The sequence below is a fragment of the Schistocerca nitens genome, chromosome 2 (genome assembly GCF_023898315.1).
Source record: "Schistocerca nitens isolate TAMUIC-IGC-003100 chromosome 2, iqSchNite1.1, whole genome shotgun sequence".
NCBI lineage: Eukaryota > Metazoa > Arthropoda > Insecta > Orthoptera > Acrididae > Schistocerca > Schistocerca nitens.
The window spans coordinates 874,114,319-874,133,357 of NC_064615.1; the positions used below are offsets into that span (position 1 = coordinate 874,114,319).

The 19,039-nt window shown below is 38.5% G+C and overlaps 1 protein-coding gene across 6 annotated transcripts in view; it reads right to left on the reverse strand.

Annotated features, from left to right (window-relative positions):
• LOC126237164 (BRCA2-interacting transcriptional repressor EMSY-like) overlaps positions 1–19,039 on the reverse strand; it is a 409,828-nt gene that overhangs the window by 229,280 nt on the left and 161,509 nt on the right. For all 6 annotated transcript variants that reach the window (XM_049947023.1, XM_049947020.1, XM_049947021.1 and 3 more), the window contains one exon: positions 14,543–14,717. In XM_049947023.1, the coding sequence (XP_049802980.1) occupies positions 14,543–14,717 (175 nt within the window). The remainder of the gene's footprint in view (positions 1–14,542; positions 14,718–19,039) is intronic.

Below are 19,039 nucleotides of genomic sequence, written 5' to 3' on the forward strand. Positions count from 1 at the left end.
AACTAGGGTGAATAAAAGGGCAGAAAAAGAGAAAAATAGAAGAATCAAATAATTTAGGGAGGAAAAGCCAGCTAATGGCAATAAATCTAAGATGGTGAGGCTAGGCAGGTAATAGGACCAAAGCGTACACTACATTGCTAATTTCAACTGGCAAACTTTTGAATTACTAGTATTGAGTTGAACAGCCAAACAGTGAAACAATCATCAACATTACATCTATTGTACTGTACACCAGAATGTATGACAGGGTACTGTGTGCTACCAACATGGATAAAACACCTGACCATTCATTTTCACTGAACACTTAGCTTGGCATAAGAAACTGCACACTGCTTGCATGTTAGAAGGTGTGTGACATGAGGAAGTTCTTTCTGACTTTTCACCAGTTCACCATTACATGCTGCATGAAATGAAATGAGCGTATGGCATTGTTGGCCGGGAGGCCCCTTGCGGGGAAGTTCGGCCGCCGTACCGCAAGTCCTTTTTAGTTGACACCACTTCGGCGACTTGCACGTCAATGATGAGGAAATGATGATGATGAACACACAACACCCAGTCATCACGAGGTAGAGAAAATCTCTGACCCCGCCGGGAATCGAACCCGGGACCCCGTGCGCAGGAAGCGAGAACGCTACCGCAAGACCACGGGCTGTGGACTACATGCTGCAAATGAAGCACCAATCAAGACAATGGGAAACTAAATGTGAAAGCACTTCAAAGAAAGTAACAGAGTTCCAGTTGCTTGTACGGTAGTATTCACAGTTACTTCCACATCAGCAGGTCAATAACTAAGTAGCATTTTGCACCAGTATGGGACGAATTTAAATTAAAGAATGCTATTTAGGCTAAATGACTATGTTGCACAAAGATAAAGACAGCCTTCCAGCACAATAATATGGTTTGCACAAAACTTGAATAACCTTCCATCTATCATATTCATTCAATTTGGCTCTCGGAAATTAGTTTTGGTTTGCAAAACTGATGAAATGGCTGAGTGGATGAAAATTCACATCAAATGGTGGAGTCAAAGCTGAGACAAATAATCATTTTTCACAGCTGAAAATTATTAAAAAGTTGGAAAGTCACTGGACTAAATTATGATTCACAAGTTGTGAAAATTGAAGAAAAAAAAAATCTCTTTGTCCCACCACACACTTTTTGGGTGTCCTTTTCTCGGCACTCGGTTTCCTATACACGCCTGGTTCAGCTTACACCAACTGTTCCTCTTTACCTCCTGTTCACTTCTCCACTCCTACACAAGCTTTATTATTGCTTGCCTTTTCCTATCATAACTATTTTAAATCCCTGTAGTCGAGTTGATATCTAACACTTGCTGTGTGTTGTGTGCGGCAGCTTTGTGGGCCTATCTCAACCAATAACATAACGGTGATTTTGTAAACTTCTCTATCCCATTTCCTCAGTGTTGTCACAGCTCTGTACATAGCTACTGATTTCACATGCAGCCATTAGCACTTCACAGTTGAAAGATAGCAACAGCACTGTGAGCTGTCAGGGATCTTCTTATGCCATCTTAACTATAGTCTTTTATTCTTTTTCTCTTTTCTTTTTCTGAGTGCTTGTTCTCGCAGTGTTCCTACATTACCGCAGAACACAAACTGATCCTCCCTGATGTCGGCTTCTACCAGTCTTGACTTTTTTTTTTTTTTTTTTTTGTTTAAGCAATTCAGTTTATTATTTATGAAACTAATGGTTTGATAATATTTACATCTGTTGCCACCTGTCATTTTTGGAAATGGAATCATCAATTTTCTTCTTGAAGACTATTTCGCCTGTCTTGTACCTTGAGCACCAGGTGGAACAGTTGTATCATAGCTGGCTTTCCAAAGGGTCTCAATAATTTTGATGGAAATTCATCTATTTCAGGTACCTTGCTTTGACCTAGGGCTTTCAGTGCTCTGTCAAGTTCTTCTTGCAATATAATATTTGTCATCTCATCTTGGTTCTCTGTCAAGGCTAATCTAACTTGGTGCTATCCAACGATCATCTTTTCTGCACTTCCTGGGCTGAGCTGTGCATATATAACGTTCCCCATTGCAGTTGATACACTGATGTTATGTCACTCTGAAGAGAATTTTTGTGGCCGTGCTGGTACAGAAGGAGTGTAACATGTACATTAAATTATAACTGCAGAGATTTTTAGGTACTTTGTGGTTATTTTACAGCACATCGTGATGCATGGTATACAAAAGTTTGTGATGAGTTTGATTAGAGCCTTATCATAGTCATTCCTGGTTGTTCACTTTTTTCAATTGCATATGTAAGTTACTCAGAATATAGGTCAAACATAGTCAGAAATGTGTATATGAGATGAAAGGAATGCAACAAATTAAAAAAATGAGCCATATAATAATCCCGTAATACTGTGCAATGTGGCATTAGCCCACTGATTACACTACTCGTTATTTGTCAGTGCCCCATCACAAATCAAATAAACCGTCATTGGCTGCAGATGGAAACAATTTATGAATGCATGTTTTTATTGAGGGTCTCTTACAATCTGTATCCAAATTTAAATGGAAAAATGTCTCATAAGTTACCTTTCGACTGATACAAGAAGAGGCAAAAACAAGCTGCTTGACATTTCACATCACAAAAAGTATAAAAAGAGAATTCATGAGGGGCATAATCCTGATGTTCACACTTTTCATTTCATTTCATGTCAGTGACGCTTTCTCTTGCCTTGTCAATCCAGCAAAGCCTAGTTTAAGTGTCATTTTTATTCACAGACTACAGTTGGCCTAAGAAAAAATGAGGGCTCAAAATTTTATTCGTTACTAAGTCCTAGCTTTCAGCCCTTTTTTTTGGGTTCCATGCCTCAGTCTGTAAAAATGGAACCCTTACAGGATCACTTTGTTGTCCATCTTTCTGCCTGTTACGAACTCTTTTTCTTAGGAGGGGATTGACACATCACATTCAAATTTACGACATATATTAAGGTCTATGGCCCCTTCACGGAACAAAAATTTTAAGCTTCTCAGACAATTCAATCAAAAGATATGACCATTTATGGCTATATTCTTATCCTGGAAAATCCACTCATCCAAACCTATATGCTACTTCCTATTGACCTAGAATACTGAAAGTTGACAAGAAACATAAAAGGAAAAGATGTAAAATTTGTTAATTTTTAATTATATAACATGAAAAATTATTTATTTCTCTTTTTTATCTGTCTCTGTGTTTGTCTGTCCTATTATTAAGATCCCTTTTTCTCTGGAACAGGTTGGCATAGCAAGTTCAAATTTATGTCACATACTAACTTATATGAGCCCTTGGTGGTGTAAAAATTTTAAGCTTCTAAATCAATGATCAAAAGATACAGGTATTTACATCAGATATTTTGAGACTCACAAACTTGCTCATCAAAACCATACTTCCTGTCAATGTAGACCCATGAAATTTGACTAGAAGCACGGTTCCACAGTATAAGTAAAGTACAAAAATCTGAAAATTGTTAATTTGTAAATATATCACTTAAATAATATTTTTCTGCCATTAGAACATACATTGTATTCAACATCTGTCAAAAATGCAACAAAAGAACATTACTGCATGCAAATGTAAAATGTGAGCTGTAGTCAAGTTCTAGTAAGTAAATGAAAAACATTTTGTTAAGGCTTAGATATCTACATATGTAAACAGAGGTCCCCTGCTAGCTTCTTTTTGTATGTTTGGGGTAATCTGAGGAACTACTACAGAGATGCTGATATGGTCTTGGAATACCTGGGACCGTTAATCTTGCCAGTATCTATATTGCATACAGACAAAAATTGTTGCGACACACACACACACACACACACACACACACACACACACACACACACACAAAAAGTTTCCACAGAACCCTCAGTGCACGAGTCCTACTCGCACTTGACCAATTTTTATGTAATGAATACCAAATGGAAGCAAAAAATCCAATAAATATACAGTACTGCCAGTACAAAAGTATCATCATTAGACAACTGTAAGGAAATGTAGAATGATTTTGACAAAATTTCTCTCGTCGTAACGGGTGGTAGCTTTCTTTAAATGTGACTCATTGCAAGACAATGCCTGTAACAAAGAGAAAGAAGCCAATATTATCTGATTACAAGATCAGTGGTAACATCTTGAGCACTTCACATCACGTCAGCTTTTTAGGGTACTAGAAAGCAATATGAAATGAGGTGAATATATAAAATCAGTATTAGGAGAAGTGAGTGGAAGAGTTCTGGAAAAGTGCAGGGCATCAATAAAGGAAATTGCAAACAAGATGCTAGTGTGATCAATTCTAGAGTAGTTATAATTGAACTGATGGTGTTCCGAGTGCTGCAGTGGGGGCATTGTATGTCACAGGATGCTGAAACATTATAGGTATGTTCATTAATTGGGTAATGTGGTATGTGTTGTAACTACGACCAGGACGGTCGCGGGGTAGCACTGACGGAAGGTGCGGCGGGACCCGTAGAGAGGCCCGCGAACAACAACACAACAGAAAAGGACGGAAACGACCGACGTAGGACAGAACAAATACGAAAAGACTGAACAACAGAGTCACAAGGAAACAAACTCGTACACGAACCAGGAAGAAAGCAGTCTAGCGCAAGCGAGGTGTAAACCGACGTAAGCGAAATTAGACTGACTGGATGAGCGAGTGGCCGGTGCTTAATTGTGCTCTCGGGGGCGCCGCTATTAGCCGCTGAGACCACATGTTCCTCTGTGGCGCCCCCACACTAAAAGCGGGCCAGGAGGCGTGCGCCGCCACAGCTTACGATGCAGCGACCTCTATGGGTCTTCGACGTCCATGACGTCTGGTGCAGAATCAAATTTCGCGGCGCGCGGTACCAGAGTATGGGTGCAGGAAAAAAGAGAGGAAAATTAAAGAGACCTTTGGAGAGAAGAGAACCACTTGTATGAATATCAAGAGCTCAGATGGCAACCCAGTTCTAAGCAAAGAAGGGAAGGCAGAAAGGTGGAAGGAGTATATAGAGAGTTTATACAAGGGCGATGTACTTGAGGACAATATTATGGAAATGGAAGAGGATGTAGATGAAGATGAAATGGGAGATAAGATACTGTGTGAAGAGTTTGACAGAGCACTGAAAGACCTGAGTCGAAACAAGGCCCCGGGAGTAGACAACATTCCATTAGAACTACTGATGGCCTTGGGAGAGCCAGTCATGACAAAACTCTACCATCTGGTGAGCAAGATGTATGAGACAGGCGAAATACCCACAGACTTCAAGAAGAATATAATAATTCCAATCCCAAAGAAAGCAGGCGTTGACAGATGTGAAAATTACCGAACTATCAATTTAATAAGTCACAGCTGCAAAATACTAACGCGAATTCTTTCCAGACGAATGGAAAAACTGGTAGAAGCGGACCTCGGGGAAGATCAGTTTGGATTCCGTAGAAATGTTGGAACACGTGAGGCAATACTAACCTTACGACTTATCTTAGAAGAAAGATTAAGAAAAGGCAAACCTTACGTTTCTAGCATTTGTAGACTTAGACAAAGCTTTTGACAATGTTGACTGGAATACTATCTTTCAAATTCTGAAGGTGGCAGGGGTAAAATAGAAGGAGCGAAAGGCTATTTACAATTTGTACAGAAACCAGATGGCAGTTATAAGAGTCGAGGGGCATGAAAGGGAAGCAGTGGTTGGGAAAGGAGTGAGACAGGGTTGTAGCCTTTCCCCGATGTTATTCAATCTGTATATTGAGCAAGCAGTAAAGGAAACAAAAGAAAAATTCGGAGTAGGTATTAAAATTCATGGAGAAGAAGTAAAAACTTTGAGGTTCGCCGATGACATTGTAATTGTGTCAGAGACAGCAAAGGACTTGGAAGAGCAGTTGAACGGAATGGACAGTGTCTTGAAAGGAGGATATAAGATGAACATCAACAAAAGCAAAACGAGGATAATGGAATGTAGTCAAATTAAATCGGGTGATGCTGAGGGGATTAGATTAGGAAATGAGACACTTAAAGTAGTAAAGGAGTTTTGCTATTTGGGGAACAAAATAATTGATTATGGTCGAAGTAGAGAGGATATAAAATGTAGACAGGCAAAGGCAAGGAAATCGTTTCTGAAGAAGAGAAATTTGTTAACATCTAGTATAGATTTAAGTGTCAGGAAGTCGTTTCTGAAAGTATTTGTATGGAGTGTAGCCATGTATGGAAGTGAAACATGGACGATAACCAGTTTGGACAAGAAGAGAATAGAAGCTTTCGAAATGTGGTGCTACAGAAGAATGCTGAAGATAAGGTGGGTAGATCACGTAACTAATGAGGAGGTATTGAATAGGATTGGGGAGAAGAGAAGTTTGTGGCACAACTTGACTAGAAGAAGGGATCGGTTGGTAGGACATATTTTGAGGCATCAAGGGATCACAAATTTAGCATTGGAGGGCAGCGTGGAGGGTAAAAATCGTAGAGGGAGACCAAGAGATGAATACACTAAGCAGATTCAGAAGGATGTAGGTTGCAGTAGGTACTGGGAGATGAAGAAGCTTGCACAGGATAGAGTAGCATGGAGAGCTGCATCAAACCAGTCTCAGGACTGAAGACCACAACAACAACATGATGTAACACATAATAACAGTGGTTCTGACATATTTATTACTATATGGTCAGAAGTTACAAGATATGTTAAATAAGGCCTCCCAACTCAGCAACATGCTGCATCCGCAGCATGGTATGATTGACAGTCGCTTGCAGCATATCCCATGTAATCAGAGTGACATGTCTTTGTATGCTATCTTTCAGATCTTGAAGAGTCCAGGTGCATCCCTGATAGAGACAACATTTCCAATAGCCCCATTACCAGAAGCCACATTGTTTTCTGTCAGGGGATCTGGAAGGCCACACATCTTCAAATTGCCTAGAGATGAAGCAATGGTTAATTGAAACTTCTTGAAGCAAATCTTCCACCTGGCAAGCAACATGTGGTGTCGCCCCATCATTCCACAGTGGTGTGGACACAGTTGCATTCTTGCAAATCTGGAATCAAGTGTGGCACAAGGAGGTCCTTACAAAATGCAGATGTCACTGTACACCTGACAGGCCTGTAGGTGTCATCTCCTCAAAGGAAAAATGACCAACAGAGATGTTGAGTCAAGGCAAGCACAACAAAAAGACTGCTAAACATGTGAGCTTTTGGTCAAAAGGCCTTCTTCTAAAGTAGACAAAACACACACACACACATACACACACACACACACACACACACACACACACACAAGCACAACTCATCTGCACATGACCACTGTCTTTGGTCACCAAGGCCAGACTGCAAATGATGGGAGAAGCAATCTGGGAATTGGGGGTAAAGAGAAGCTGCGGGCAGCAGAGGTACAGATAGCAGTGTAGGGGTGGGGGATGGTAAAGTGCTACTTGTGGGAGCTTGCAGGGATGTGGTAGGGACGGGATATGGCAGTTGGATGCAGTGCGGAGGTTGAGAAGGTGGGGGGTGGGGGGGTGGGCGGGGCAAATGAAGATCTGTAGAGAAACAGGGAAAAGGCTATGGGTGTGTTGGTGGAATATGGAATAGAATGCTGTGTAGTGATGGAGCAGAGAAGGGGACAGGTTGGTGAAGAACAGGGACTAATGAGAAGATCGAGATCGGTGGGTGGGGGTGGGAGGGGGGGGGGTAGAGGTTACAGGAACTGAGCTGAGGAAAGCTACATGGGGAGTTCCCATGTGCACAGTCCTAAAAGGTTTGTAGGAAGCATATACATGTTGCAGCCTGTGAAGCAGTCATTGAAGTGAAGAACTTTATGTTGGGCAGCATGCTCAGTAACTGGGTGATCCAGCTGTTTCTCAGCCACAAGATTAAAATATGATGGCATTCAATGTGCCATCAAATTTTAATCTTGTCACAATTTTTCATTTTTATTGGTAATTATGGTTTTCAGTGGTAAATTATGTCAAAGCCTGTATGACATGTGATACATCTTTGATAGTTTTTCTGCCACTGATGATGGTTTAGAACTGAAACAAGTAGCAGAATAAATAACATTATCACAGACTGCACAGTGTTAGGCATGTTGTAAAATTTGTACATGCTGCTGACCATCGCCTAAGCAAGATGCATGTTACGTTTTATCAAATAAAATAATTTCATACACCTGAAGTTTGGATTTTAAAATCCTGAAACCAGTCATGGTTTGAATAAATTAGTACAACTGAAACAGATCTCTCTAAATTAATTTCATGCCTTTCAGTTATGGATGTCCTACATACCAAATATTGTCAATATCTTGAATCATTTATGAGATATGATGATTATTATGACCACATGATTTGCAATGGGCACGGATCTGAATGGGTGCATTGCACGTGACCATCCTTCAAATATAAAAGCCAATAACTCAAGTATGAAATAAGGCATCATTCTCCTCTCAATTTTAAATAAAATTTTGATATCTTATGCTCAATTTGTTCACTGGAATGTATGAGCTAAAATCAACCATACACAAAGTGTATTCAACGCAGTTTTACCTCTGCAAAACCTTGAAACTTTCGAGCAATGTTTTACTTAATTTGATGTAGCATAGTGACTATGGCATATAATGAAGAGAAATTCAGTCCTTTATTGAGCAAACACACCAGACTGTAAGACATGCACAAATCAGGTTTTTTCATCTAATAGTTTCCTGAAAATGGATGATAAGTATTTCATGGGAGCTGGCAAGGAACTGCGCGCATTGCTTCCGACTGTCCGTTGAATATAAAACCTAATAACTCGAGAATGAAATGATATATTGCTTTACCCACAATTTTAAACAAAATTACTATCTACATTTGATTCACTGCAATATTTGAGTTAAAGCCAACTACACGCAAAGATTACACTATGTGTTTTTGCCTCTGCAAACTCTTTAAAATTTCATGCAATGTTTTACATAATTTGATGCAGCACAGTAAGTATGATGACATTTATTTTTTATTTTTTTGAGTCATCAGTCTTCTTACTGGTTTGATGCAACCCGCCACAAATCCCTTCCTCTCCCAACTTTTTCATCTTGGATTAGTACTTGGAACCTATGTGCTCAATTATTTGCTGAATGTATTCCAATCTCTGTCTTCCTCTACAATTTTTACCCTTTGCAGCTCCCTACAGTACCGTGGACGTTATTCCAGGATATCTTAACAAATGCCCTAACATCCTGTCCGTTCTTTTTGTCACTGTTTCCCATACATTCCTTTCTTCACCGATTCTCCGGAGAATCTTCCCATTCCTTACCTTATCAGTCTACCTGATTTTCAACCTTTATCTGTAACACTATATCTCAAATTCATTGATTCTCTTCTTACTCGGTTTTTCCACAGTCCATGTATAGTGCTTCGAGAATTTCAGTGTAAATTCTAGAACTACTCCGCCTACCATCTTGAACACACGATATTTTAGATGTGAGTGGGGAGAAAGGAACCTTATCTACTGCGCGTCACCTTTCTGTGTGTGTAGGTTTGAAGTTTATCGTGAGAAGACTGCAGACACGGCGGTCCATGGTAGTCATAATGAAAGCACACAGCAGTTAATGTAACTGTGTTTCTAGCATTTGGACACGCGAGGAGACTTATTTAACAGTATTTATTCATGTGGAGAGTGAGATTTGTAAAAGTTTGATGTTTCAATATATGTCGTTAAGTGAAGCAAAAGAAACTGTATACGTCTACTTATTTTTATAAGTAGAAAGAATCTTGAGAAGTTCCTGTTCCCAGCAATATACTGCGGAGAAGAAGAGAAAGGGAGTTTGTAGCAGCAGGCTAAACAGCTAGGAAAGTCGGCTGACCATCTCAAGTAAGTCATATCGTTAAAGAAGTAGAAGTTTTCACATATACTTCACCACTTCAAGTCATCCAAAACATTAGGATGTGGCGACTGTGACAGTACTCGAAAGACAGGAATTCTAAGACCAAAAATGAGAAAAGTGGATGTTGTATGTTGCCCTAGCAACTAGACCAAACATGATAAAGAATTTTGCTCCAAGACTTTGGGACATGCCCAAGTATTCAAATACTCTGATACATTGATGAATAGTGGGATAGTGAGACTTGAATTATAAGTAGACATAATATATACTAAGGGTATAGGAGTTGATGATGTATTATAGAATGAATGTAGCTTTACTAGGAAATACTTAATTGTATAGTATACATAGAAATGTATACTAGGGTAATGAACCATGAGGCCTACTCAGAAAGGATAGGGGAGGGGGGGGGGGGTGGCATACCCGAACCAGGTTTTAAATTGTAAGACATTTCCAGGGGCAGATGTGGACTCTGACCACAATCTATTGGCTAAGAACTGTACATAAAAACTGAAGAAACTGAAAAAAGGTGGGAATTTAAGGAGATGGGACCTGGACAAACTGACAGAACCAGAGGTTGTAGAGAGTTTCAGGGAGAGCATTAGGGAACGATTGACAAGAATGGGGGTAAGAAATACAGTAGAAGAAGAATGGGTAGCTTTGAGAGATGAAATAGTGCATGCAGTAGAGGATCAAGTAGGTAAAAAGACGAGGGCTAGTAAAACCCTTGGGTAACAGAAGATATACTGAATTTAATTGATGAAAGGAGAAAATATAAAAATTCAGTAAATGAAGCAGGAAAAAAGGAATACAAACGTCTCAAAAAATGAGATCGACAGAAAGTGCAAAATGGTTAAGTAAGGATGTAGGACAAATGTAAGGATGTAGAGGCATATATCACTAGGGTTAAGATAGATACTGTCTACAGGAAAATTAAAGAGAAAAAATAGTTCAAATGGCTCTAAGGACTATAGGACTTAACATCTGAGGTCATCAGTCCCCTAGACTTAGAACTACGTACCCTAACTAACCTAAGGATATCACACACATCCATGCCTGAGGTAGGATTCGAATCTGCGACCGTAGCAGCTGCGTTGTTCCGGACTGAAGTGCCTACAACTGCTCGGCCACTGTGGCTGGCAAAATTAAAGAGAACTATGGAGAAGTAGAGAGGATATAAAATGTAGAATGGCAATGGCAAGGAAAGCATTTCTGAAGAAGAGAAATTTGCTAACATCGAGTATAGATTTAAATGTCAGAAAGTCATTTGTGAAAGTATTTGTGTGGAGTGTATCCATGTATGGAAGTGAAACATGGATGATAAAGAGTTTAGACAAGAAGAGAATAGAAGCTTTCAAAATGTGGTGCTACAGAATAATACTGAAGATTAGATGGGTAGACCACATAACTAATGAGAAGGTGCTGAATAGAATTGGGGAGAAGAGAAACTTGTGGCACAACTTGACAAGAAGAAGGGATTGGTTGGTAGGACATGTTCTGAGGCATCAAGGGATCACAAATTTAGTATTGGTGGGCAGCATAGAAGGTAAAAATCATAAGGGGAGACCAAGAGATGAATACACTAAGCAGATTCAGAAGGATGTAGGTTGCAGCAGGTACTGGGAGATGAAGAAACTTGCACAGTATAGAGTAGCAGGGAGAGCTGCATCAAACCAGTCTCTGGACTGAAGACCACAACAACAACAACAACAACAACAACAACAACATGAAGAAAAGAGAACCACTTGTATTAATATCAAGAACTCAGAGGGAAACCCAGTTCTAAGCAAAGAAGGGAAAGCAGAAAAGTGGAAGGAGTATATAGAGGGTCTGTACAGGGGTGATGTACTTGCGGACAATATTATGGAAATGGTAGAGGATGTAGATGGAGATGAAATGGAAGATATGATACTGCATGAAGAGTTTGACAGAGCACTGAAAGACCTAATTCGAAGCAAACTCCCGGGAGTAGACAACATTCCATTAGAACTACTGATAGCTTTGGAAGAGCCAGCCCTGACAAAACTCTACCATCTGGTGAGATGTATGAGACAGGTGAAATACCCTCAGACTTCAAGAAGAGTATAATAATTGCAATCCCAAAGGAAGCAGGTGTTGACAGATGTGAAAATTACTGAACTATTAGTTTAATAAGTCATGGCTGCAAAATACTAACATGAATTCTTTACAGACAAAGGGAAAAACTGGCAGAGGCCGACCTCGGGGAAGATCAGTTTGGATTCCGTAGAAATGTTGAAACACGTGAGGTAATACTGACCCTATGACTTATCTAATGGCAGTTATAAGAGTCGAGGGGCATGAAAGGGAAGCAGCGGTTGGGAAGGGAGTGAGATAGGGTTGTAGCCTATCCCCGATGTTATTCAATCTGTATACTGAGCAAGCAGTGAAGGAAAAAAAAGAAAAATTCGGAGTAGGAATTAAAATCCATGGAGAAGAAATAAAAACTTTGAGATTCGTCGATGACATTGTAATTCTGTCAGAGACAGCAAAGGACCTGGAAGAGGAGCTGAACAGAATGGACAGTGTCTTGAAAGGAGGATATAAGATGAGCATCAACAAAAGCAAAACAATGATAATGGAATGTAGTCGAATTAAATCGGGCGATGCTGTGGGAATTAGATTAGGAAATGAGACGCTTAAAGTAGTACATGAGTTTTGCTATTTGGGGAGCAAAATAACTGATAATGGTCGAAGTAGAGAGGATATAAAATGTAGACTGGCAATGGCAAGGAAAGCATTTCTGAAGAAGAGAAATTTGTTAACATCGAGTATAGATTTAAGTGTCAGAAAGTCATTTCTGAAAGTATCAGTATGGAGTGTAGCCATGTATGGAAGTGAAACGTGGACGATAAATAGTTTAGACAAGAAGAGAATAGAAGCTTTCAAAATGTGGTGCTACAGAAGAATGTTGAAGATTAGATGGATAGATCAAATAACTAATGAGGAGGTATTGAATAGAATTGGTTAGAAGAGAAATTTGTGGCACAACTTGACTAGAAGAAGAGATCGGTTGGTAGGACTTGTTCTGAGGCATCAAGGGATCACCAATTTAGTACTGGAGGGCAGTGTGGAGGGTAAAAATTGTAGAGGAACACTTATTTCTTTCATTGCTCAACTGAAGCATTTCTTCCGTTACTCATGGTTTCTTTGCAGTTATGTTCTTTGTACTTATGTTTTTCTTTCCAACTTCCGTGTCTGCCCTTTTCCAAAATGTCCATTCCTCTTCAACCAAACTGCCTACTGAGCTGCTACTTATAACAGTATCTATAACCTCAGAGAACTTCAAGCATACCACTTCATTCCTTAGTACTTCAGCATCCCACTTCTTTGTGCACTGATTCGTCCTGACTACTCTCTCAAACTTCAGGCTACTCTTCGTCATTACTAAATTGTGATCTGAGTCTATATGTGCTCCTGGCTACACCTTTCAATCCATTATCTGATTTTGAAATCTCTGCATGACCATGATGTAATCTAACTGAAATCTTCTGTATCTCTTGGCGTTTTCCAAGTATACCTCCTCCTCCTGTGATTCTTGAACACAGTACAGACTATTGCTAGCTGAAACTTATTGCAGAACTCAGTCAGTCATTCTCGCCTATCATTCCCATATTTCCCTGAAACCATTTCTTCTTCTCTTTCCCCTACAACCACATTCCAGTACCTCACGACTATTATATTTTCATCTCTTTTTACTTACTGAATTACCCATTCAATATCCTCATATATTTTCTATATCACTTCATCTTCAGCTTGCAATGTCACCATGTATATCTGACCTATCGTTGTCAGTGTCGGTTTGTTGTTGGTTCTGATGAGAGCAACCATATCACTGAACTGTTCACAGTAACTCACCTTATTCATAACAAATCCTACACCATTTCCTGCTGTTGCTGATATTACCCTACACTCATCGCAAAAGAAATCCTTGTCTTCTTTCCATTTCACTTGACTGATGTCCATTATATTTGTACTGAGCATTAGCATTTCCCTTTTCAGATTTTCTAGCTTCTCTACTATGTTTAGACTTCTGACATTCTATTATGAAAAGTATAGTTGTTACTTATCATATAGTGGAGATGCTGAGTCGCAGATAGGCACAACAAAAAGTCTGTCACAAAATAGGCTTTGCCCCCCCCCCCCCCCCCAATCACTGTTACGTACAATACACTTAGCTTTTCATTCTTATTAACTCATGCATGATGTTTAAACAGTAATCTCTGTCTTGCATAGTACTCTGTCTTTCACCTTTAAGCTCTCAGGTTTTCAAATATCATCCAATGCAGTCCCCAACAATCCGTCTTTCCTTCTAATCTGATACGGCAAGTTTCCCCTGACTGGTGGTTCTCGTTGACTTTCCCGAAATCTACCCCTTTTCCTAGACCTCACCAGTCCTTTTCCTTCAACCTCTTCCTTCCTCTTTGACCTTTCTGCCTGAAGAAGGAGCTCCAAAAGCTTGCCTAATTACAACCTTCTTCTATGTGCATGTTCCGCCACCACTGGATGAGTAGACTTTTTATCTAACCAATTAAATTATTTTGTCAAAACTTTATTGTTTTTGTTGTTATACTAATCCACAATAGTTCAATCATTATGTGAAAATTTGAATTGTGAAGACTTTGAAAGCTTAAAGAAAAAATCTGTACTTAAGTTCTGCTGTAATAACTGAGGCACAAAACACTTTAAAAAAAATTTACATACTTACTGTTCTGCAATTGTTGCAAGCTTCTCATCATTAACAGCTCTTCTGATTTCTGCACGATGTCGTTCCATCGAAATGTTGAGTGTCGCAGCAATATCTTGAAGCAATTTTCTCTTTTCTGAGCTAAGTTCCCCCTGTGCTCTTAATGCAGAAACCAAGCTGGCATAGGCCTCAAGTTCTAAATAGAAATATATTTTTAGCAAATATAGTACAATTAATTTCAAAATATAAAAACTTCAATGAAGTCTACCTTGTGTAATTACTATTTACATTTCTATATACAACAGTTATATAATTATAGAGTTTTTCACAACACATTATAAACTGATACTCCACTTTTACTATTTTTGCTTTTTTGTCCTGGCTAGTAACTAGTTACAATTTCACAGCAAATTTCATAATTAAAAAAAAAAATGGAACAAAAATTGTTGTAATATATTGTTTGCGGGACACTTTCAGTAAACTTCCACTCTGTATGGCTGCTTCCTGCCTTTGAAGAATTTAATTGTCATTTATTTGTGAAAGTGTCTGTTCAACTGAAGTCCATCTATGCTACATCAGTGCATCTGAGGTAATTCCTGTGTCTCTCAATTACACTAAAAATTTAGGAGTCTGGAGACATTCACAATCAACACTGGGAGTACAAAAAGAATTTACATATTCACATTTTTTAACTTGAAGATACATTTGAATTCAGTTTTCTTTCTCCCTTTTCTCTGCTTTTAATAAGTGAAGATATAACAATATAACTGAATAACAGAAACCCACCTTACATAATACCTTGTAATCTACTTCTTAATAATTGACTTCTAAAGAAGTTAATGTGAAACATTATTACATTCTTGGCGAAAATAAGTGTACATGTACACATACTAATATACATGGCCATTTTTAATAGTAATATAAGCAAAATGTCCTGTCACTGACAGCACATGAGCAGAGTGGTCACTAATGGTACTCATGAATTAAGTTAACAAAAGAAGCAGTTTAATACTATAGTAATTTACTGCATGACAGGTCAAATTCAAAAGTTTTGCTTCATACTGATGTCTAAACACAAAGTCATACATACGTTGAGGTGCATTCAATAAGCAATAGGAATTCTGTAAACTCACTTGTCATATTAGTACAATTTATTCATTATTAAGTTGGCAAATGACAGAAAAGTATTTTTACAGTGTTAGACATATCAGATATGTACTCTGTTACTACCTGTCAAAAGGGTTACTTGTGTTTCATTAGTATTGACGATTCTTTATTTTGTATAAAACTGGATAAGAGAATTTATATTAAATTTTGTTGCACAAATGGTAGAAAAGTTTAGAAATATTAAATATTGCTTTCAATGAGTCCACTACAAGTAGAAGAAGGGTTTACACGTGGTATTAGAATTTCAAAGTAAGATGTGAAAATACTGAAGACAAGAAGTGCCCTGCATGCCCCTGCACATCATCAGAATGCCCCCTGCACATCATCAGCTGATGAAGTCATGGGAAAAGTGAAATAATTGAGTATGAATGATCGTCAAACCCCATTCACAGAAGTCACTAATGATGGTTACACATCAACAGGTTTATGCCCAGAAATTTTTTTCCAGGTATATGGGTTGAAGTTTATGACAGCAAACTTTGTTGCAAAATTGTTGAATTCTGAACAAAAACAGTGATGAATGTGAGCGGCTTAGGATTAGCTAGATGAAGTCAGAAATGATGCTGAGCTACTGAAACATGCCACAACATGTAATCAACCATGGAGTTCTGGATATGATGTTAAAACTAAGGTTCGAGTACCCCAGTGGAAGCATTCTGGATCACCATGACTGATAAAAGCTCAACAAACCGTGTTCTTCAATTTTAACATCATATTGTACCATGAGTTGCTGCTAAAACGTTGAACAATCAATAAAGAGTACTGCTTGCAAGTTCCATGCTATGTGCGTGAAGCAATCTGACACTTAATGGTTTTTGCATCATGATAATGTACCTGCTCACACTTTGTTAATTTTTTGTGAACCTTTGGCCAAATGTAATATTGTAATTATGCCAGACATGCCCTCATATGACTCTTTCTGTTCTCAAAACTAAAGAAAACCTCAAAAGACAGTTTTTTTAAGCACAGATGAGATTAAAAATGCATCATAGAGAGAGCTAAAAGAGATCCCAAAAACTGAATTCTAGAAGTGTTTTGGAGGTTGGAGAAAGTGCTGGCATAAAATCTAAATTATCTTTGGGCCTATAGAAGTAATTAAGGTATTTTCGACATATGGGAGAGCAGAAGACTCACTAGAAAAAGCTGTAATGTTCGTAAGAATAGAAGATCAAAGTAGTAGAGAAAAACCTCGGAAAAGGTGATTAGATGACATTTAAAAATGTACTGAAATATCCCTAGGAGAAATGAGCAATAAAACAACACACAGAAGAGTAGGAAGAGACATCATTCATCATTTCAACACAAGTTGGAGACAACTTGGTATATCTTAACAAAAAAAATATTTATGTGCATAAATACATAACATTCTACCCAAAAACCACAAGTTTTCACTTTTTTACACATCTCACACATATGTATACACATCCACCCCATTCATCACTCACACAAAATTCTGAAAGAAGGAAGATTACAGTTTAGTGTTATGTTGACAATGAGAAATGGAGCACTAGTTCAGTTTTGAAAAAAGGCCGGTGAAAGAAATGGCTGTGCCTTTTCGAAGGAAACATGATTCCAACATTCACTTTAACCACTTTTGGGGATCGACAGAAAAAAATAAAACAAAATTTGGGTGACTGGACCAGGATATGAAACCCATTCCTTATAAACATATTTCCAGTGGCTCAACCACTTCACCCCCCAGATTGTTTTCAAATTCAGGAACAATTACATGATCAACACACACACATGCAGAAGATGGAAAGGAAGGAAACACAGCATGTAATGCCAATTCTACATGTGTACAGTGAGCTGACTGACTGATTGATTCATTGATTCACATATAGTGATCCATAAATTTCACCTTCACTGATGTGGAACAAGTCAAGTTGTACATTAACAGGCATAAGCAATCGCTGCTGACTACTTTGTAAAGTATACTAACAACCAATTATGGCTAGCACTATTGTGATCAAACACTCACACACTCACTCACTCTCACTCTCTCTCTCTCTCTTTCTCTCTCTCTCTCTCTCTCTCTCTCCGCGTGTGTGTGTGTGTGTGTGTGTGTGTGTGTGTGTGTGTGTGTGCGTGTGCGTGTGTATGTGTGTGCGCGTCCTTATCTACTACTCAGCTGCTGTTTTTATACAAAACTTCAAACAAACCACTTATGTAACTTTACACAGACCACTACCCGCTGTATACACAGGATGCCCAAGGACAAATCATTAATATTCAGGGATATGACAGAAATGATCATTTGAAGCAAAAATGTATAGTAAACATGAACTCTAAAATGCATACCTTAGGCAGTAGGTGTGTTTCACAGTAATGAAGATGAACAAGTGCTCACAGCTCTTAAGGTATGCATTTTTGAGCTCAAGTTTATTGTATTTTTTTTTTTTTTTTGTCTATACTACCACATCTAAAATATGGAAAGCAAAGAGCTTGAAGTGATATTTGTTACACAGTATCAAAGATGATGAAGTGCTCACAGTTCTTAAGGCCACATTTACTAGACTTTTCTGCTCCAAATGATCACTTCTGTCATATCCCTGTATACCAATCATTCTTCTTGGAACACCCTGTATACTGACAGAGTGAGAATCTGCCCAATACAAATATTTGAGTTAAGTAGAATTCACATTCTTGAGTTCATGTATTCTGAAAAATTGTAGGAGGTGTCTCTGGAGAGGTACACTTTACTTTGTTTTAAATGATTGGGAATTTCCATTTTCTGCCTGATGTCTACTGGTAAGCTGTTACAGACTTTCACATCAGACTATAAAACTTCATAGTGATCAACAGTCTGCATGGAAATTATTTTTATTTACAGTATTGTGGTTGTCAATTGCTGAATCTGTCTTGAATGTACTCTTTTTATTAAGCATAAATTCCATTAGGGAATACATATATTGGCAAGTAAGTGTAAGAATTCCTAGGTCTCTGAAGAGATTTCTCCAAGATGTTTAGTTATCACCTTTTGACAATATTCTTATTGCATGCTTCTGCAGGATATATACTTTTTTCACCTTAGTTGCAATGTTCCAGAAGATTATGCTGTAGGACACAAGTGAGTGAAAGTACGTTAGTGATCCTATGTGTGGCCCAGCACAGTGAGAGGGATTTCTGAATGGAAAGTAGGCAAAACAGTTTTTTGGCTAATTTATCCATGTGCTGTGCTGATGTCGCCTCACTGCATTATCTGCTGGGATGTCCATGAACTTCATACAAAAGTCTCATCCACCATATGCCCATTGATCTCTGCTTCTGGTACCTGTACGTCATTTTAATTTGTTTGGAAATGCAGGAAAGTTTTTGTAAGACCAATGTTAAGTTGTTGGCTGTGAACCA